Below are 21,513 nucleotides of genomic sequence, written 5' to 3' on the forward strand. Positions count from 1 at the left end.
GTGGGATGAGTTTATCAGCAGTGGGAGGAGAAGCTAGCAGGCCCACAGCTTCATCCCTTCCCAGAGGTTGAGGATATCTGGTCCAAGGAAGAGGGTGAGGAGGGAATGGTCAGCCGATCGAACCGTGAGCAAAAACTCACGGGAAGACTTTGATTTCTCGCTGGGGAGGACTGGACTGCCACGGCAGTGAAGGGCGCGTCTGTAAAGACTCCCAGCTTTGGAATCTAGGTAACGTTTACTGTTGGTGCTCATCACTTACTTCTGTCAGGTAGCTGAGGGTGCCACAGGGACACACGGGGACACACGGGGACACACGGGGACACATGGGGACACACGGGGACACACGGGGACACACGGGGACACACGGGGACACACGGGGACACACACACGGGGACACACGGGGACACACGGGGACACACGGGGAAACACAGGGACACATGGGGACACACGGGGACACACACACGGGGACACACGGGGACACACACACGGGGACACACGGGGACACACACAGGGACACACGGGGACACACACAGGGACACACACACGGGGACACACGGGGACACACACACGGGGACACACGGGGACACACGGGGACACACACGGGGACACATGGGGACACACGGGGACACACACACAGGGACACACACACAGGGACACACGGGGACACACACACAGGGACACACGGGGACACACACACGGGGACACACGGGGACACACGGGGACACACACACGGGGACAGGTCCTCTTTCCTTCAGGCAGATGCTGTTGACCTGACAATGAAAGGTGGCTCTGAAGTGACCCACATCTGCGAGGAAGGCTGTTGCTTTTCAGCTCTCTTCTGCTTTGTGATGTCCATATGGATAATTTGTTCTTTTAGAATGCGAAGTTCAGTGGACTTCAGTGTCTGTACCGAGTTAGGCAGCCTTTGGCAGCTTTGGAACATTTCTGTTATTCCATAGGAAGGCATTCTTGTTTGCTGTCCTCAGTCACTTCCATGTCCCTGGAAACTTTGTATGCCCATGCTTTTGTCTCTCCTGGACATTTTGTATAAAAAGAACATGGGTGTGCTATAAATAAAGTTTTACTTTTTTTTTATGATTAGTGTTATGTTCAGGCATCTGTACTGGCCTGCCCTTGGGATTCTGAGAGGATACGCCATCAGCTGCAGCCACTAAGAACACCACCTGTGCATATGTTCCCTTTTAAAAGGCCCTGCCCACCTCCTGTCTGTCTGTCTGTCTGTCTGTCTGTCTCCCCTTCTCTCTTCTCCTCTTTCCCGCTGCTCCTGTCTCCAGAGACTGATCTCTCCCCTCCCCTTTCCTTAACGAAAACTCCTCTGCTTGAACCCTGTCTGTTGCATGGCACCTTTCGCTCCCTCACACACTGCTTTTCTTAAATTACAACAACTGGTATCTTTTTCTTTCGTCTGTGTGATAGCAGACTTCATGCTTGGCTCCCTTTAGACTCGGGCAATACTCCCTTGTATGGGTTTTGCTCCTTGCACTGATGAGCATTTGAAGGGCATTTTTAGTGCGATCACATCAGGATGTAGCTTTCAGCTATACTGTCTTACATTCACAGGATTTGAGCTGATTCTTGGTGGAATCAGTTCAGTAAGTCACGCTTGCTAACTTTCAGAGTTTAAAGGTTTCCTTTAAAAAGTGTTTGGCGTCTAAGGAGCAGCTGCCCATACTCTCCATTGCCAAGGCTCCTGTCTGTTTATTGAGTCATCCTCACCAGCCACTTGTCTTCACTGTTGTTACTACACTCCCGTTAACACGGCCAAGGTAGAGATTACACTGGGGATGTGGAGCTGAGGGCAAGCCCAGTGCTCTGCCTCATCCTGACTGCACGTCTTTCAGAGAGTATGGTGAGCAGCCTTTCTCCAGCTGCTGCTGAGTTCAGGGAGATAGCGTGAACTTGCATATGACGTAAAGGCATCTTGTCATGCTGCTGTGGTCCAGCTGACGACTCCAGTCACATAAGCATCAGGCTGGGGAAGGGGGTGATAGTGTTCTCACTAGGAAACCATGGGAACCGGAGTTAGTCCTGGTCTCTCCTGGGCTTGGTTTCCTTACCTGTGCCCTCGAAGAGGTCATTGGATAGGTTGTAATGCTGGCTGAGATTTCATTTTGCTTTAACATACCTGCTTTGAACACAGGTTCCCACAGACAACAAAAGCTAAAATACTACTCTTCACCTCCAAATGTCCCTACATATCCTGACATAGTCTGGTTGTTTTAGGATGTGTAGATAATCTGGCAAATTGTCAGTTTTTGTGACCATGACACTATTTCACATCTACGAGTACATAAAAGAATGATCCCCAATGTAGCTTCTTCCCATCAATTTGTGGTGAAGGAATGCAGTCATCCCTCCACGGGAATCAGGCCAAGAATTCCTTCATAGGGCATTCTGAGGATGTTCAATTGGTTCCCTTCCTGTTGCTGTGATAAAACACTGACGAAAGCAGCTTTAAGATTATTAAAACTTCATGAAGAGGGTGCTTTGGTTTCTGGTGTGCTCATTTCCGGTGCCACATCGGTCTTTGTGATTCTGGGCAAATTGCTTAGGCTTATAAATGGGAGATTAAATTCTTCCCTTATCTCTTAAGGTTATGGGGATTAAATCAGGCCAGTGAATGGCAAGATCCATAGATCATAATCCGTTAGAGGATTGTGCAAACATTTGAGTGAGTCATGCCTGGCTCTTTACTAGTGAGATTAAGTAGACCAAATCATAGCCTGTCAAGTGCTCACCCACACACGGGGCTAGCATTATTTTCTGAGGTTTTTGTTTCAGCATTAAGTGTTCAAATGGCAGTTTGTATTCGTATTGCTGGGGATGCAGTTGGGTGGCTGGGTTACTGGGTTTCTATTAAATAAGCATGTAGACCGTTGACCTAAGTGGTTTAATCGGTGGTCTCTCTGAACCCCAGTGTCACAGTACATTTGTTAGGAATGGGACCCCTGACCTCCTGCTGTCAACCTAACTCAAAACGGGCTCTGGGAATCTGTTACCCTGCTTCTGCTTTGTGTTTCTCTCGGGAGACCTCAACAGCGGCCACACAAGCTGCAAGCCCAAGAGTGTCAGTTTGAAGATCGTGAAGGGGCACAGCCTTGTCCTGCAGCCTCTGTAGACGCCTGTCCTGGAAGTGAGGTCACTAGGCCCACCCCCAGGGTTGCCCTGGGAACATACTGCAGTGACGTTGATAGTGACTAAGCGTGCTCTCATGCATGTGCTGGAGGATAAGGCTGCTAGCAGCGACAGTGGTGGGAATTTCATCCAGTGTCTGCTGGCTTCTCAGTAGGTGGTTAGAGGACTTGGCCCTGATTTTTGAGAAGCACACACATTTCTTTTGTTTGATGCTTGCTGAACAATATGTACTTTTTAGATAAGCTAGAGTAATAAGTTGCCTAAAAGCACAGAGAATGTAAAGGGAGCTACTTCCTATATCTATCCAGAAATAAATGGGTATGCCTGATCAGTGTGTATTGATGTGAACAGAGGAAAATGTAGTGTAGGTGACTGAAAAGCATTTTTTCCGTCCCAGGGGCAGTAAGAATGGGTCACGTATGATCACAAAACATGTTTGATTCTGGGTTACCTGTTTAGGTGGTAGCAGCCGACAGGCTCCTAGAGCTTCCTGTGTGGCGAACAGGTTCCTCATGGCCTGGGGAAATAGAACTGTCTTTAGCAGAAGGAAAACCTGTCTGCAACCTCAAACCCAGCACATTATGGGTATTGTGTTCTAATCTGTCATAAGACTGTCACCGCCTAGTCCTTGCTGTGGCTTCTGCACCCCCCACATTGATGGGTGGGCTTTCTGTGTGGCACGTCTTTAGATAACGTGTAAGAACTCAAAAAACTGCTGCCTTTGTCCTAGCGCAGCTTCTGGAACAAAGCAGGTACTGGGGCTGTGACCTGTTCCCGAGAAATTGTTCAGAGCAACGCCAACTTCTGGGGTTTGATGTCAGTGTTTTATAAGGGGATGCGTGTATGTGTCAGATTTATATACTTAGTTCTCCATCCTGTGTGGGCCTCAGAACTCTGCACTTCTTTTGGGCTTGTATACCCACCAGTGAGGCACAGGCCACACGGGGTCACGTGAATGATGAGCTAGGCTGCTACCCTCAGGGAAGGGCTCCTTTTGCATATCCCGTACAGCTGCAGTCTCGTGCGGACAACTACTTCTTTCCTGGCAAAGCTGGCTTTGCAGACATCTCTGCTGGAGCAAACAGACTCCAGAGGCTGGGCTCTTCGCCACCCTATGGCTAGCTTTCTTGTGTTCTCTGCCTTTGCCAGGGGCTCTTTTAGCCATGGTTCTTTTTAAGTTTTCAGAGTGTGTTTGCTGTTTGGGTTTCGTCTGCAGCAAGACACTGAGCTTTTGAAAAAGAAGTAAATGAACCCTGTGAGTCTACCCTTCTCCCAGCCCCCTCTCCTGCTGTCTGTGTCCTGACAATCTTCAAAGACATCAAGAGATGGGGCCCCTGATAAGCTCTAAGAGAAATTGCTTTCGGACTATCAGGGATTAAAAGAAGAAAAATCAAACAGCAAGGACTCGGGGGAGATCTGTGTAAACTCCTTCAAAGCTCTTCCGAAAGCCTCCATCAGCTCTGATGACAGGGGCAGCTGGGACGGTGGTGGGAGGGTCCCACCAGGGCGCCACGGGGCCTTGAGAGTCTCTCTAAACTGGCACTGTGAGCCAAGTGTCAAGGGCAGTGGAATGGGGGCACGTTGAGAAACGCCAAGCCCTTGTTGTCTGGAGGAAGTCAGTGGCATTGGCTGGCTAGAAAGGTGATGGTAAGGTGGTGCGTGTGTGTGCGCATGTGTGTGCGTGTGCGTGTGCGTGTGTGTGTGTGTATGTGTGTGTGTGTGTATTTCACCCCAGACTCTTCTCCGTAACCCCTCTCAGATTTACACCCCTCCTAACTTCATAACCTCTTTCTTTTAAAATAACCACCAATGCCATTTTGTCCTGTCCATGTATTCCTGTGTGTGGGTTCTAGAGCACAGTCAGCCTACCAGAGCCTTCATCCTTAAAGAAAGGGTCCGCCAACCCTTAGAAGCCATGGAATTTAAATAGCTTCTCAAATACGAGTGAGGCTCATGAGTTCAATCCCCCCCAACCATTTCTACCCACTCCCACCCTAGAATGGCTTGATTTTGTGTTCATTTCCTTGGCCCTCCATTTCTTAAGCTATACTATAAACATGAATGACTTTCTCTCTCTCTTGAAACTGCTTGTGGATCTCATATGTGAAAGCTTAGTGTAAGCCGTGTTTTGAGTGTTGAGAACGTCGTATACCGTTAAGTTATTGAGTAGTCCTGGAATGTGTGGTAGAGCCTCTTGGCTGCCATTTTTACTTTCCTAGAGCTCTCACATCTGAATCTGCCCCAGGCTGTGTCGAGCTGGGTGGCTGGTATGTCTAGTTTTGGTGGGGTTTCTGCTAGTGGTTGTTGTGGTGGTAATAGTTTTGACGATGGCTGCGACAGTGGACGTGGTGATGGGAGTGGTGATGGTGTTTAATGGTGGTGGTAACGGTGTGTGTTTGTAGTAGCGTTGGTGATGATGATGGTGATGGTCTTTGGTGATGATGCTGCTAAGGATAATAATTAATCTTTCTACACAACCTACACTTTAGTTAATTGTTTTCTTTTTTTCTTTTTTCTATTAAGGACAAAAGAAGTTATTCTTGTCCTGTTTGTGAAAAATCTTTTTCAGAAGACCGACTGATAAAGTCACATATCAAGACCAATCATCCCGGTAAGGTTATGGATTTTACAATGGAAGATTAATTTTTAAATACGTAGGTTTATTTTGAAAACATAATACTGTATGTAAGTGGTACCAGCTAATAGTGGAGAGGGAGGGTGTGAAGGAATTCAGTATTTAGCATGCTCTTTCTTGGGGAGGCCTTGTGTGTGCATTGCTTCACCCTGAACGGTGGCGTGCTCACCACTTACCCTCCACACACTATCATTCTTACTACCTTGGGTCTTTGAGGGGGACCTTACTGTGACGCCATACTCCACTGGCTTTTTACGTGGAGCAGCCGGAGCAGACCTGGGCGCTCTGTGTTACATAAATACTATCAGCAAAATTCACCCTCTTCATCCCTGCCTCTGCTTGTTTCAGCCTTTGTACCCACCCTTGATAGAAGAGAACTGACTTCTCTATAAAAGTAAAGGGCTGAGACAGTTGTGTTTTAGCTGGGGACACACAGAGCTTGGAACTTTGTCAGTGCGGGATCGGGTAGGTCATGTCATTCCATGTTAACCTTTGTCCTAGTGAGTGGTGGTCCAGTGTGAGCTGAAGACAGCATTTAAAGCAAAGGCCCTGGCCTTTGTTCATAAGTGCAGAATTACACAAGGAGCCCCATGTGTCCACAAGCTCTTTGCACATATCCACCCATGAACTTTTCTTTCTAGAATGCTCCAACATTTATCTTTTAGTTTTCCTATGAAAGACTTTATGGATTATCTCTAATGAGTAATGCATGATCTCTGTGTGGCCAATGGAAAACAGTGCTGACAATGATTTTTACTGCACCCTAGGATATTGTGTATGGCCACTTAAAAATTTGCTAATTTATCCAACATTTTTCTGAACAGTTTGTTTGAACCAAGCTGCAGTATTTTAGTGTCAGCTACATTCCTTGCCCTCTGTAGTGTCCCTGGTCTGTTTTCTGCACCACTGATTTCTGGCAGAGGCTGGGTTACTTTTCCTACAGATAGCTAGCCTGCGCTCCACATTTGTCTGCTGACTTCTTTGCAGGGTTTCTCCATTATCCACAGTGTATGTCAACAGGTGCTTAGATCTACAACTGGACCAGGTTCAAGTTTAGCTCTTTCTGTAAAAATGCTGTTTCGTGACACCCACCTGGCATCTCCTGGGTATTTCTTGCGTATGCAGGTGCCATTGAAGTGTACTTACCTCTAAGTTGAAGAGCAAAGTGCCTTGTCCTCTCTGATTGACACCTGCTCTTTTGTCAGAGGTCTCCATGAACACCATTTCTGAGGTTCTTGGCAGAAGGGTACAGCTCAAAGGGCTAATTGGAAAGCGAGCCATGAAGTGTCCATATTGTGATTTCTATTTCATGAAGAACGGCTCAGACCTTCAGCGTCACATCTGGGCTCATGAGGGTGAGTCGTCTTTGCATCTGGAGAATCTATTTAATTTCATGCTGTGTGCTTTTATTTTGGGACTACATAAGGAGGACGTTTATCTTCACTTGTCCTGGGGTCTGCAAGCCAATGGAGATCAGAGAGTAAAACCATGACTCTCCTTGTATCTGTGGTTCTTAGAGATGTTCCTGTCTTCCTGGTTCTGGTTATAAATGTATTGAAATAGATCACCCCACTTTGCTTACCCAGAAGCCAGTGTTCTGTGCACAGGAAACCCCATGCGTTACTCTGGGCAGCTCCAGTGCCCACTACCATGAACTGTATGTAGCTGGCATCCGCGGATAATGGAATTATGAATGACTGGAAGTAAGAAGGGCAGCAGGAGTCCTGCAGTTTTGGCAGTGTGGAGCATCGCTGTTTATATTGTAGAGAGAGTACCGGAAGGTGTAAGGTTTGGGTGGAAATGAGGTAGTTCAGAGAAGCGTGGGGGCTGGGCTCAGGGGTGCTTGGCCAGGCGTGGGAGTGTTAGTGAGCCATTTGCTGAGAGTCTGGAAAGTTCCTTGGCCCTCATTCTTTGCTCCTAGGGGAGGACATCGTCGCCCTCCTGGGCCTGAGGAAGGTACAAGGAGCGCTCTGTGTGTGAGCTTCCTCCTGCTGGTCGGGAGCCTAAGTGCTGTAGGCAGGACCGTAAGGTGAAAGGAAGAGGAAAGATAAAGTTTCCCATGATACACTGTGAGTTGCAGGCCCCGGGGGAGGAGCAAGACTCGCACCTCCATGAGAGAGAAGACAGTGGACCTGAGACCCCGTGCTGAGGCTGTGGGCCACCTTCTTGCTCACTAGCAGTTACTGAGCTCTGTGGGTCTCCGCAGTGTGCTTAGTGCTTTGCCCATGATACCCTGGTCAGTGTGTTCAGGGACCAGAGAGCCGGGTGTTGTTTTACCCGTGAGGGACACAGCGCTCAGAAAGTCAAGAAATACTGGTGCCGCACAGTCAGCAAGGGATGGGACTGGGATTTGGATCCGTGTGGTGTGGCGTGGTCCTAGCGCTCTGATCTTCCCATCCCCACCCACTTGCCCTGGGAGGGAGTGACGCTTTCTGTGTGGGGCAGGAGTGGAGTGGACAGTGTTGGTGGGATGCATACACATGCCATTTGCTGAGGGCACACATGGAGTTCATTGCTAGTTTTCTCAGCAGACGAGCAGACAGACGCCTCTGTGTGTGCATGGAGCCTGGTTTAGAACGGTGGCCATCAGGATCACCTGGGTGTTGCTAGAGACAGAGCCAAGGATCTGACACGGATGGAAACCCAGGAGCCGGGGGTCATAGATCTGCTCTTCTGGGTGATCATGCTCGTGTGGCAGGCAGAGGGCTGGAGTGGGAGGGTATGCTCTGTCTTCCTCATCATGTATGAGATGCAGGACGGAACAGACCGTCCGTCTTCCCGACCTTCAGTTCACTTACCCATGAAATGCACATATAAAGTGCCTTGAGTTTTGCTGCAGGATCAGTGAGATTGTTTCTAAATTCATCAGAAGATCGCTCAGTGTGTGTCCAGGCTTAATGTGCAGCCAGCGATATTACATTCACAGGGGATGGAGGAGCGTTAATATTCTAAATTCAGCATTTGGGAGAAATCCCCTCTTTTTAAAAGCTTCAGAATTTGGATATAAAGTTTCAGAAAAAAAATTAAAGGTTGCTGTTTCATGTTGGATTATCATGGTGTTTTCTTTTTTCACCTGTCTGAATTTTTCTGTAATTGTGGAATCATAAAGATTTTTTAAAAAGCCTACTCACTCATATTACAGTATTTGGGATTCTTTGGAGTTAATTATTGCATTGCACTGAAGTATTTCTCCCAGCTCAGTCCCAAAATAAGACATGGGACAGGAACAACCATAGGCAAATTGGAGAGAAAAACATGAAGGCTAACAAGAAGGGACAAGATAAAGATAAGGGTTGGGTCCTGTTGATAGGCATAGGCATTGGCCACACATGTGGAACTTTATTCACCCACCAGGCATGTGTGCTCAGAGGACATAACAGTTCACAGTTCCGTAGTGGTCAAGAACTGAGTTTAAGATGAACTACGACAGCTGTTCTGATACTGGCTCTGGGTGGGTGAAAGCCAGACAAGCGTAGTGGGCACAGTGTCTTGGGAATACTTCAGCATGAGTCACTGGCACACAGCAGCGTACAGTGTTGTAGGGTTCTGACAGGGCACGCCCTCACTGCAGCCACCACGAGCACCTGTGCACATTCAGGGTTTCCTTTGAAAAGGGCCCCGCCCACTCCCATCCTTCTCTCTCTCTCTCTCTCTCTCTCTCTCCCGCTGTCTGTCTCTGTCTCTCTCCTTATCCCTCTCTCTGCCCCTCTTTCCTCTCTCCTCCTGCTCCTGTCCCTGGGGGCCAGCCTTCCCTATCCCCTTTCCCGTTTTTGTGATCCCTTTTCCTAATAAAAAACCCTCTGCTTGAACCCTGTTGCATGGCATCTTTCTCTCTCACGCCACTTTTCTTAAATTGCAATGGTAATATCCTTCGACACTTGACTCCAAGTGCCTAATCACATTGATTTTTGCAAAGACTGATGGGACCTCTAACTTTATTTAGTTCAGCTCAGTTCAGTTGGATTGAATTAGCACGTTGTAAGATGAGCAGGGTGTCTGTCCTCAGGGAGTTTACTAGACTGCAGGGGGAGCAGACCTGATCAACTCGCTCTGACGAGCATTCCAGTAGGAGAGAGCTGTAGGATTGTGGGTTGTTGATGAGCAACTAGAAAGCTCATAGAGCACAGGCTAAAGACCTTGACTGACCCTGTGCTATCTCTATAGGGTGGAATAAGATGAGATGGGCAGACATGGGAAGTGTGCGCCATGTTGGAAGTAAGCAAGGGCACTGCTTTGTTGAAATGGACGTTTTATATGGTGTGAACCATGTCATGTGAATCCCCACATATATGTGCACACACCCCTGTAAATACACACTTATATATTTCTCCTTGGTAGGTGTGAAGCCCTTCAAATGTTCTTTGTGTGAATACGCAACTCGTAGCAAGAGCAACCTCAAGGCTCATATGAATCGCCACAGCACTGAGAAGACCCACCTCTGTGACATGTGTGGCAAGAAGTTCAAATCCAAAGGGACACTGAAAAGTCATAAACTCCTTCACACATCTGATGGTGAGTTCTTGAGCCTCAGTGACCTATAAATGTGTGGCTGGAAGCTGGTCTTCCAAGGACAACAGAGACTGCCCATACCCTTGTATCCAGGAAGCACTATATTTTGTAGGATTCACGCTCTCGGTGACCACGAGGTCCTATCTTCTGTCTCTCCAACGTGTGACCAGTTCCTCTCTTACAACATGCTCTGCATTAACCCTTTTGGGATACGTGAGCATGTGTTGTTGGAGCAAGAAGAGGGAGGATGCTGGGGGAAGTGAACTGTTAATGCTTGGTTCTGGAAATTTCCATCCTCTTTAGCCTGATCGGAAAGACAACAGGAGTGCCTGGCCTGATTTTTTGAGTTGATGCATTTACATCAAAGCCAACCCAGGGCGCCTACTATTCTGTTCAAAATAGGGCTTAGCCTAAAGTTTAAGTAATATGAGTTGCTAAGTGTGTGAGCTGTGAAGGTGGTGCTCAGGGGCAACGAAACCATAAGGATCAGCTCTTATTTCAAGAGGCTGTCATCTTGACGGGCTAACACGGGCGCAGGTGTGCATTTGAAGGTATGCGCCCAGATATGGAGAGCTCAGAAGCCTGTGGGTCCAGGGTCAGATTTCTGATGGGTAGTAGGCACATAGCATCTGTCAAACCTTCTGGTGTGGGCTTTACAGAGGAAAAGATATTGAGAAACACAGGCAGCCAAACCATACACTATCTGACAAAGTTTTGATTTAATTAGAAACTTGAATTGTAGGAGGGACTTGTGGATGCTTCATGTTACACGGCTAATAAAATTTCTCATCATACTGTTACTTCAGCATAATCAGATGTAAAGATTAGGGTTTAGCATACAAATCAAAGTAAGTTCCGTACTGATTTAAATTCTGGAGCTTAGGAGGTGATGTGTCTGTTTCTGTGGTGTGTGTGCCCTGGGTGTGAGTCCTGCTGGGTGTGTGCTAGCTGGCTGCTTGGCAAGAATCAGACTGGGCTTGAGGGTCTTGGTGGGAAAGGCTGGATGTTTCCTTGTGATTCATTAGGATTAGGATCAGGGCCTTGCAGGATGACTGCTGAATAATGGCTGAATGATGCTTTCTTAAAAAAAAAAAAAAAAAGTCATAATCAAGACGTGAAATAGGCGGGTTTGGCTGTGCTCAGCGGTAGAGGACTTGTCTAGCGTGGCTGAGACTCCAGGTTAAATCCCCATCACTGTGAGCAAACAAAGAGATTAAACTCAGTGATACAGGCCATCAGGCCAGGACAGTGAAAGTATCAGTGTCATGTAGGACTTACGGATTTTTCACCTTCTCAAACAATGGCCTTGCTGATCGTGTGTTACCCGAGTGTTCCTGCAGGAGCTGTGTCTCTACATGTGTCTCCGTGAAGCCCACACTCATGAAGAATGTCCCCAGAGCCACAGGAGTCTCCTTGTCCCCTAGGCCATGGTTTAGGTGGGCATTCATGGAGACTTAGAGAAATCTGGGTCAAGGCCATGGAGAGCTTTCTACTCAGACAGACCCTGGGCAACTTCTCTGTACGTCGAGGCTCTGTAGGTCGAGGCAGGGGTCATTGAGAGCAGTATGGTCAAAACGGCAATATGTCCTCCCTGCAAGGGGGTGAATGGCCTGGCCAGTAGCATGGAGTCTTTCCCCAGCAAGATTGTAGAAATTTACAGTTTTTATTTTACAGTTTCATTCCCCCCCCCCTTAACATTTTTGAGAACTTAGTTACACTGAAAAAACAGAGAGATGCAGCCTTAACATTTCCTAGGTCTCTTTGCTTTGGTGTGCCATGATTCCAGGCAGCAGGAGCAAGAAGGGTCAGCTGTGTGTGGTGTGTGACGTGTCTGCAGCTTGGCTCTTGCTCCCCAGATGCTGTGCCTGTCATCCGTGTTCCCTTTGACACTTGCTATGCACGCCTATTTTTGAGGGCTTGCTGCCAAGCAGAGTTCTGAGCTTGGGCTATTCGTCCCAGCACCACTGGCTGGCTGTTTTAGCTCTCTTCACACTACATGTCCTTACTTTGCTTTTTATTTTGGTTAAAATCTCTCCCTCCGATACCATGTGTATGGCAGAGACTTTGAAAAGGTTTTATGTCCCTTACTGATTTTTGTAGCATTCCTGTTACATCTCCTTGGTTTCATAGACCTCTGTGGACCTCTGTGCTTTGCGGGCTCTATAAATATTCCCCTAGGTTATCATTTGCTTTTTATACCTTACCATCTCTTTTTATAGAGAGAAGTTAAAAAGCTTTGCTAATTTAAATTTATCAATATTTTCCTTTATGTGCTTACCTCCTGTGAGTTTCCTGTTGTAAAAGAAACCTCTCTTGTTGCAGAATGAATTCTTTTGTATAAAGTTTTATTTATGATCTCAAAACATTTATGAAATTTCAGTTTCTTAAAATTTGTTTTGGTGTATGCAGTCTGTTGAGAATCTTCATTTTCATACAGCCGTCTATTGACTCAGTGTATTTACAGAGAAGTCAGTACTTTCCATCTAATTCTGCTGTGCCAGGATGCCCTAAGATGCTGTGTTTCATTCTGAGATTTCGGTTTGTCGTCAATGAATTTTATTTTGGGTCATTGCTTTAAAAGATACCGTTTTAATTAATATAACATACCACGTATTACTCCATTGTATTTTGGTTTTGTATTTCACTGGATTATTATCCCTTTTGTCCACGAGTGCTGGTCAGGAAAGCATCCTTGCTGCCATCCCTGGCTCATTCCATGAGCCATTTGAGTTCTGCCCTTTTTGCTGGTACCCTAAGGGCCCCGATATTAGCTGTCAGTTTTCAACCAGGGTCATCATACCTAGCAGTAAACAGTGCTTGAAAGTCTGCAGTGACCATTATTTGCTCTACAGCGTGTTGTCTGATGAAGAAGAATTAAGGTCTTTGCTTGAGAAGCCACATAGAAAAGGTAGAGCTGAGAGCCTTGCTTTGGATGTTGTTTGTGCATTGCTTGCAGGTGACTTTTCTGTCCACATCATTGAACTGGGGCTAGTTATACTCTGTTGTAGTCCTTCTCTTGCTTTGATAAGGCCACCATATTTACTGGGCTTCTTCCTGCAAGCTTTATGTGAAAGTGTTCCATTACAGGAATGTCCCACTCCGCTAGCCAAGCCCCAGCCTTGCTTAAGTATTGATGTTTAATACGGATCAGGAGAAACAAGTAGGTCGAATAGATGTTTATTCAGAGAGAAATAACTCACAACATAGACAGATGAACACCAGCAGGTTCCTGGTCCCAAGGATGCCTCCAGATGTGCTCCTTGCTGCAAGCAAGAGAGCATTCCTCCTCAGACCTAGTTCCACCAGTCACTTCCGCCCCTGGCTCCACCCCCAATGGGCGTGGTCATCGCCACAGAAGGAGACAAAGTGAATATCTCACTACACTTAAGTGACCATTGCACAACTGCCTGTGGATGTCTAGATGCTTGAGCCTTAGGTGCTGGTCCAGGGGTGGACAGTGTAATGAAGATAGTGAATATTTTCAGTACCACATATAGTTTCTGCCACATTGTCATCTTCTGGTTTTGTTTTTATAAACCTGATTGAAAACTGGTCGCTCTCTCTCTCTCTCTCTCTCTCTCTCTCTCTCTCTCTCTCTCTCTCTTTCTCTCTATGTGTATTTGCTCATTTGACTTTTTGAGGGGCCCACCACACAGTACCCAAGTAAATCACACATGGAGTCTTATTCTTAGTTACAAATGTCTGGCCTTAGCTTGGTTTGCTGCTAGCCAGCTTTTGTTAAATTAACCAGACTACCTTTTCTCTCTGGGCTTATATCTTTTTTACTGTATATCTTTCTTACTCTGACATTAGACCATCAGGTGTTTTAGACAAACAAAGAATCACTAAACAAATGCAACATAAGCAAAAGTCATGCCTTAAAATAATATTCTGCCACAGAAGACATTAAAATATTAATGACCCCCCCAAAAACCCCAACAATGTGTTAAACACAGATATATGAAAGCAGGTAGCAGTGTGGAGTTGCTGTGGCCCTTGAACTGCAGACCTTGCTGTACCCGGCCTTAGTGAATGGCTACCCATCTTCTGCTGCTCTGGTGAGAAACCAGGTCAGTTTGGACAGCCTTGTTCTCACTCAGAAGAGATCCATCAGCAAGTTGTCACGGCGTCTCCCATGGCGCCCAGACTTGACCTACTACTCCATAGCGCACAGTGCCCCCGCCCTTTTTCGTTCTGTAACCCTCTCCTCTTGTGCCTCCCTCTTTTTCTTTTTAACACGGCTTCTTGTTTCATTGCTCTTTGTTCAGGCATACATGAAAAGAAAAATAGAGAACAAATTCGGTGATTTTCCTAAAATGTGCTCCTGTTTGAACCCAGCACTTCAGCCTGAGTCTGACCAAGGAGGTAGCATCCCAGGGTGTTTACTCCAGTCACTGCCCATGACTTTCCTGCAAGGGAAAAGGGCCCAACTAAAGAAACACACTGGCTCTGCTACCAGAACCAAAGAAAAGCACCCTGGCTCTGAAACCAGGGCCAGAGAAACACACTTTGCTCCTGGAGTCAGAGTCAGTGGAAGAGACACACCCTGGTTCTAAAATTGGAGCCAAAAGGCTAAAAAGGACCAGTGGAATAACACACTTTGGCCCCGAAAACAGACCAAAATCTGATCCTAAACCTGTGCATACCATCAACCAATCCCTGAGCATGAGATCTATCCAGTCTGAGCTCAAGGAGTGAAATCTGACCAGTCTCCACCCTGGAAATCTCCCTAGGAAAATGCCATCCCCCTAAGAAGTCCTATATAAACCCCATGTCTGTTCAGCATGTGGCTGTTCAGGCTGCCCAGCTGTCCTCTGCCACCCTGGCAGAGGGCAGCTACTCTCCTGGATTCTTCCCTCCCAATAAATCTCTTGAACGAGGTTTGGGTGAGGCCTTCTTTGGGTGGGGCAGAGATGCAGAGGAGATGAGACAACCCTGAGCAGACCCTGAGCAGAGCAGAGCAGGGCTGTAACACTTCACCAGGAAAACCTTCCCTTGGTAAAGAGAAGTTGTTACATTCCATCATCAGGGGTACCAGAGCAGAACTGTAACAACTTTGTCCAGGAAGCCCTCTCCTGCTGGAACAGAGCTGCTACACTGGGAAAGCCTCTCCCTGAAGCAGGGCTGTAAGCTGCTATGCTCACTGTGTGTGACCTGTGGTATTCCTTGGCTCCCGAGTGCCAGAATACCTTTCCAGCTGAGCTGTAACACTCAGTATTCTGCGACTCCCGAGTGCCAGAATCCCTGTCTATCCCACCCGAGCTGTCAAAATGCTTACATTTTCTTCAGATTAACCATGAAACATAAAAAAAAAAAAAAAAAAAACAAAAAAAAAAACCAAACTTTGTCTGAAGATACCATACTAAAACCCAGTCCTGTGTATGATAATTCAGATAAAAGGTTTTTGGCGGTGCTGGGGAATGAACGAGCCTTCTGCTATTGAACTGCGTTCCCACCCCCATCAATCAGAGTATTTCAAGGCACTTTGTAATGCTAATCAAACTGCATGCACATATCAAAAATGCATGTTACAGAACTGAAAACGATGACATGAGCAGCAGGGCCGTGTTCACAGCGTGGACTGTCATGACTGCTAAAAGCTGTTGTAAATCATTCTTGCTTTTAGACGCATTTCAATTTCACAGGTAAGATGTGAAAATTATGTATCTCAGAACTGATGAAAGAATGTACTTCGTCTAGTTGTCAGCATGAGCCCAGGGGAAAAGAATTGTCCTTGCCATTCCCTTTTCCAGGGCCTCTTCTTCGCTGCTCATCCACGCCGGCCCTTTTACCTGGGGTATGTTTTCCATCCGGTAGCCGGTAACCCTATGGAAACAGATCCTGGCCTTCCGATGTAGGTGTGTGCATTCCGAGTCAAAGCTGAAGTTCTTTGTGGGGCCCGTGGGGCCCGCGTAGCTCGCCCATCTTCTCTCTGCTCTTCTCTCTTCTCGCCCTCCCTGACTCTTGTCTCCCAGACACATAGGCCCGTCTCCTGGACTGCCCTCCCCATACTGGAATGCTCCCTCCCGTAACAGGGAATTTGGTCTTCCCTGAAGAGCCTTTCTGAGTGGGTCTTTCCTGGGTGCCATGCATCTGAAGTCTCAGCAAGCTGTCCAAACTGGTTTGCTTCTCTCCTTCGATGTCTTTCTGAGTCGCACTGTTGAGTTTTTTGTCATCTCTGCTACTGGAGGAGCTCTCCTGGCGGCAACTTCATGCCCTCTCTGCACGCTTGTACTGTTTCTCCTTGGTCCTATGGAATTCCCTTGTTCATGGTTTTTTTTTCTATTTCTTCCTCTAGGTCAGTGGTTCTCAACCCGTGGGTCATGACCCCTTTGGGGTTGTGTATCAGATATATTTTTTTTTTTTGTGACAATTTATAACAGTAGCAAAGTTACAGTTGTAGAGCAACAACAAAGTAATTTTATGGTTGGAATCACTGCAACATGAGGAAGTATATTAAAGGGTCACAGCATTTGGAAGGTTGAGAACCACTGCTCTGGGTAGTTTGCTCAGCAAGCAGAGACTTGGGACATTTGTTTTGTATCTGTGCTTAATAATTTTTCTTTTTTTTTTGTGGTGCAAATGAGTGAAAAACAAGAGGCAAAGTACCTTGCATGGAGAGGGCGGTCCATAGCCCTGCCCAAAACCGCCAGTCATTTCCTCGTCTCAGGTAATTGTGTTAAATCAAGTGCTTGTGAACTGGTATTTAAAGCACGGTTGCAGAACTCACTATTAATGAACCTTGTTGGGCATGTTTTAGTGAGGTAAAAAGGTAGTGAGCCACCACCCTTCCTTCTGCCTGCTTGTGCACCTCATTTTTCATGTTTATTGGCTTATTTAAAGTGATGTATCCCTGTTTATTGCATCTCTCTTTCCCATAGGGGCTTATTACTGTGACTTAGAAAGGATAGGCCGATCTGGGCGAAGGTTTTTCTTACAAAAGTCTGCCTGCCATTGTGTGTAAAGTCAGAAATTGATCTGTTGGTGGCCTGATCAGTCAATGGGATACAGGAATTTAGGGGGTAACTCTGGGACCACACACACACACACACACACACACACACACACACACACACACACAAACAGTAGACTTGATGGCGTCTGGGGGTTCTCACTTAATTCTGTGTACCTAAGGCTGGTGAGGAAGGTTGGATCCCTTGATGCTTTCCTGTTCCGTAATCAAATGAGAACCATTTTATGGTGAAGCACGTGACTCTTTGAGACTCTGTGGCAATCCCTTGGAGTCTTTGCTTCCTGTTCTACAGCCGTGCCTTTTCCACTCAGGAAGAACTTTCCTGGTAAGATTTATTAAGAGGCGTTTTTCAGGCCTCAATCCCTTGTATAATAATTAGACGAGTCAGGTTGGATTTGGGCACCAGCTGAGTTCAGAAAGTAACTTTTCACTTCATGATAGGAGCTCATGGTTGGAGTATTCCATGCGATGCCAATATTTTTATTTATTTTTGTATTTTTTTTTTTTTTTTGCCTGCTCTTTTCCTTCCTTTTCTGTCTTCTAAGGGAAAGCAAAAGCATAAAATCACAATGGGGTAAAGTACATCCACGACTCCAGCCTCTCAGAACTACCCTATCAGAGAAGAGCACACAAGAGGGCAGCACCCAGGAAGAAGCCTGCATCAGTAGGGTCCTTTGAATGGGAAGGAAGGCTGAGAGCAAAAGGGGGGAATAGGGCAGATGACAGATACCAAAGGCCCTTGTGTCTTTGCGGGCTGGTGCCTCAATGGGTGGGGGCAAAGGTCGGCTGAGGCCAAGGACCACATATCATTTTGTATGTGCGCTCGGTCCACGCGAAGCTCTTTTTGTCAGACTTGACTGAAGCTCAAGATCCGTGAGAAATAAATGCGGCTGTTGCACAACGTGTGCCAGTGAGCTTACCTGACAGTTAGCCCGATGCGCAGACTGAGGCCTCTTTACGGGAGGTAGAGTTTTTGTGCAGATTGATGCCTGGCGCAGTGCCTGGCACTTCAGTAGAGTCCTAGTGGCCTGCTCTCTCTTGTCCCTTTATTTGGTTGCCCCCTGCTGATCTGTCCCTCCTTGCATGAAAACCGATGCACTAATTACAGAGAGTCTTCAGCAGACTTTTAAGTCTGCATTGCTTCAAGTTCTGCTTCTACAGCGCAGAGACGTCTTACACCGTATTTTTGTTGCTGAAGCTATTTCTGTTCTCGTTTGCCATTGCACAAATTGCTGCAGATGCTCAAGCCATGAGCTGCGCTGCAAAGTGCCTGTGATGCTCCCTGCAGGGTGCTGTCCTTGCTGTAGGTGGCGCCCCATGTGTGGCTGGCCAACTATCAGGCAGGGCAGGTGAGGCAGTGTAGAGCTCTGTGACCTCGCTACTGGTGTCTGAAGCATTACTCATGACTGCTGCAGGGAGCTCCCACAAGACTGGGCCTACTGACACCCGCGTTTTATGGGCATGCGAGTTTTATGAAGTGCATTAGGCCCTACCCCTCCCTGAAGATGTTTAAATGGTTAGTCATTTCAGGGCCACCTTCTGTGGTGTGACTGTCCATAATTGCCCAGATTCACGTAAGTAAGTAACCACCCACCCATGCTCCTGTAGATAACCCTAGTTTAAATTCCTTAATTCACTAGACTCTGTGTGTGTGTGTGTGTGTGTGTGTGTGTGTGTGTGTGTCTGCCTGCCTCTGTCTGTGCACGTGTGTGTGTATTTGGTGTGTGTGTGTGTGTGTGTCTTCCTGCCTCTGTCTGTGCATGTGTGTGTGTATTTGGTGTGTGTGTGTGTGTGTGTGTCTGTCTGCCTCTGTCAGTGCACGTGTGTGTGTATTTGGTGTGTGTGTGTGCACATGTGTGTGTATTTGGTGTGTGTGTGTGTGCACCTGTGTGTGTATTTGGTGTGTGTGTGTGTGTGTCTGCCTGCCTCTGTCTGTGCACGTGTGTGTGGTGTGTGTGTGTATTTGGTGTGTGTGTGTATTTGGTGTGTGTGTGTGTCTTTACCCTTTGTCTTGGGTTGAATAGAAACGCATTCGCAGAAAAGGTCACCAATACTTGCTGCTATGCAGTCTGGAGCTGATACCTCTTTCTCTTTAGCACATCTGTGTGGATTATTTTCTCTGCTGCTGTAACAAATTGCCAATGACTTTGTGGCCTAGATCAAGGGTAGACCTCTGACTTCATGGCTCTGGAGTCTGTGAACCTGGCATCAGCACAGCTCTACTCCTTCGTCAACCTCTGGAGGGGGGTGGGTAGAGATCTGTTTCTGCCTTTGACTTAGGAACCCCTTTGTCTTGAGAGCCAGCAGTGTAGTGTCCTTCATTCTGCCCCTGCTTCCGCACATCTGTTTTCTGACTCTGATCCTCAAGCCTCTTTCTTCAGCTTCTATTTCACCCTCTGCATAATGCGAGATGAGCTCTAGCTCCAGACACATTACTTGCCCATACCTGTAGACTCTTTTTTCTCGCAGTATAAACTCATGTGTTTATACTCATGTGTTTCAGGTATTGGGAACTAGTCTGCCTTTGTGGTGGGTATGGGACATTGTTGGCCTGCTGCCCTTGGGTAATGAGCTTATACCAAGTATGTGGGCCTCATACCGCACCTCTATGTGCCAGGGTTTTGAGAATCATAACACCCCTTAACTGTGCCAAGCAAGAGTGGGTACCAGTACCCACATCACCAAGGGATAGCCATATCCACTGTCTTTTGGGCATCGTGACCTTAGCGCATGGTGCCATAGAGGATATCACTGTGGGAAAATGGCATCCTAACTTTTCTGAAAAAAGTATGAAGTACCTTTTCCAAAAACTGCTACAGATTTACTTATGCAAAAACCACCTTTTTCAGTAAGACTGGATAAACAGTCATGCCTGTAGATATTCCTGCTAATAACATTTTGGATTTATGGAAATTCCTTCTCTAAGAAGTTCAGTATTCCTTCAAGTCTAAAGTCCACGTGAAGTTTGATTTGGCAGTGATTTTTACTTAATAGACATTGCAAACGAGTTGCTTTCAATCAGAAGGAATCTTCCGTAGCTGTTGGTTTGTGTTCAGACTGAGTCCAAATGTCAGACTCCAAATGTAATGTCTTAAGGTTCTTTGGCCATTGTATTATTATTATTATTATTATTATTTTTATATATAAAACTCTATTTAAAGTAACTGGGCGGCTGTAACGAGCCCCAGAGAAACTGATGAAGCTGGTGTGGGCGTGCGGGAGAACAAAGAACAGTTGTTTATTGGGGTGTCCCTGTATGTCTGTAAGTGCAGGACTTAGGGCTGGCCCGGAGTTCCCCTCCCTTGTGGACAACCATGTGTTTCTGTGTTTCAGGATGATCCCATAACCCCCTGTATACCTGCTGTCTTTTCTATAAGAGGCAGACCATGGACAGCGACTCCTTGAGGACTCCTGACCTTTTTAATTAAGCTGGGACAGGGCGATGGGTGGCCCTGGATCATCTTCCCCTACTGTAAACCTGTCCATCACCATAGCTAGGTCAAGTGATTGTCCCCAGTTGTGACCCGAGCAAGGGTGGAGCTGGGGAATCACTGGGTTCCATGTCTCCCACTGTCTGGCAACACTTGGATTTAGGCAGTGTCTGGCTCCCAGGCTGTGTCTAACAGGACAGAAGCCATCAGTAGTCACCCACCCATTATTCAAAGGATGAACCAGGAGTTCTGATTAGATGAAGAAACAGAAGAGGTCACCGCAGTCAAGGACATGGTACACAGGCTATGTCCCAACTCTAGTGATACTTAGGGCTTGACTATGGAGAGGGAGAGCGGGGTCTGAGCAGACCCAGCGAGTGCTCCTCTAACCGCTCATCTTCAGTAGGCCCTTAGTTCTCCGCACCTAGGATGTTGAAGGAAAGGCTTACCGTTCTGGCTCCAGAGCACCCGCAGCCTGGAAGGAGCTTGCAGATAGACAGAGATGTACTAGTTAACTGCTTCGGCCATTCATTAAAATAAGTCTTTCATCAGACAACCCCAATGACAACAAGCAGAAAAGTACACTGTCAGGAGGCAGAAAGTCTAGTGAGTGAGACAGATGGTAAACATGGCAAAAATCAATAAACACAAGTTGCATTACAACAGAGATCTTGAATCATCTCAGATACTTAGGAAACATGGGTATGAAAGTAAAAATGTAAGCATGAAATGATCCAGTTTCTACATAAAAACACTGCAAGCTTCCTGGTACTGAAACTGAATCAGTAGGGTGGGGTATGGGGACCATT

General features: G+C 46.8%; 1 protein-coding gene across 1 annotated transcript in view; it reads left to right on the plus strand.

Annotated features, from left to right (window-relative positions):
- Zfat (zinc finger and AT-hook domain containing) overlaps positions 1-21,513 on the plus strand; it is a 154,345-nt gene that overhangs the window by 73,620 nt on the left and 59,212 nt on the right. Inside the window, exons 8-10 of the mRNA XM_051202514.1 lie at positions 5,680-5,767; positions 6,997-7,146; positions 10,130-10,303. Of these exons, the coding sequence (XP_051058471.1) occupies positions 5,680-5,767; positions 6,997-7,146; positions 10,130-10,303 (412 nt within the window). The remainder of the gene's footprint in view (positions 1-5,679; positions 5,768-6,996; positions 7,147-10,129; positions 10,304-21,513) is intronic.

Source organism: Phodopus roborovskii, unplaced genomic scaffold (assembly GCF_943737965.1).
Source record: "Phodopus roborovskii unplaced genomic scaffold, PHOROB, whole genome shotgun sequence".
In the NCBI taxonomy this organism is placed as follows: Eukaryota; Metazoa; Chordata; class Mammalia; order Rodentia; family Cricetidae; genus Phodopus; species Phodopus roborovskii.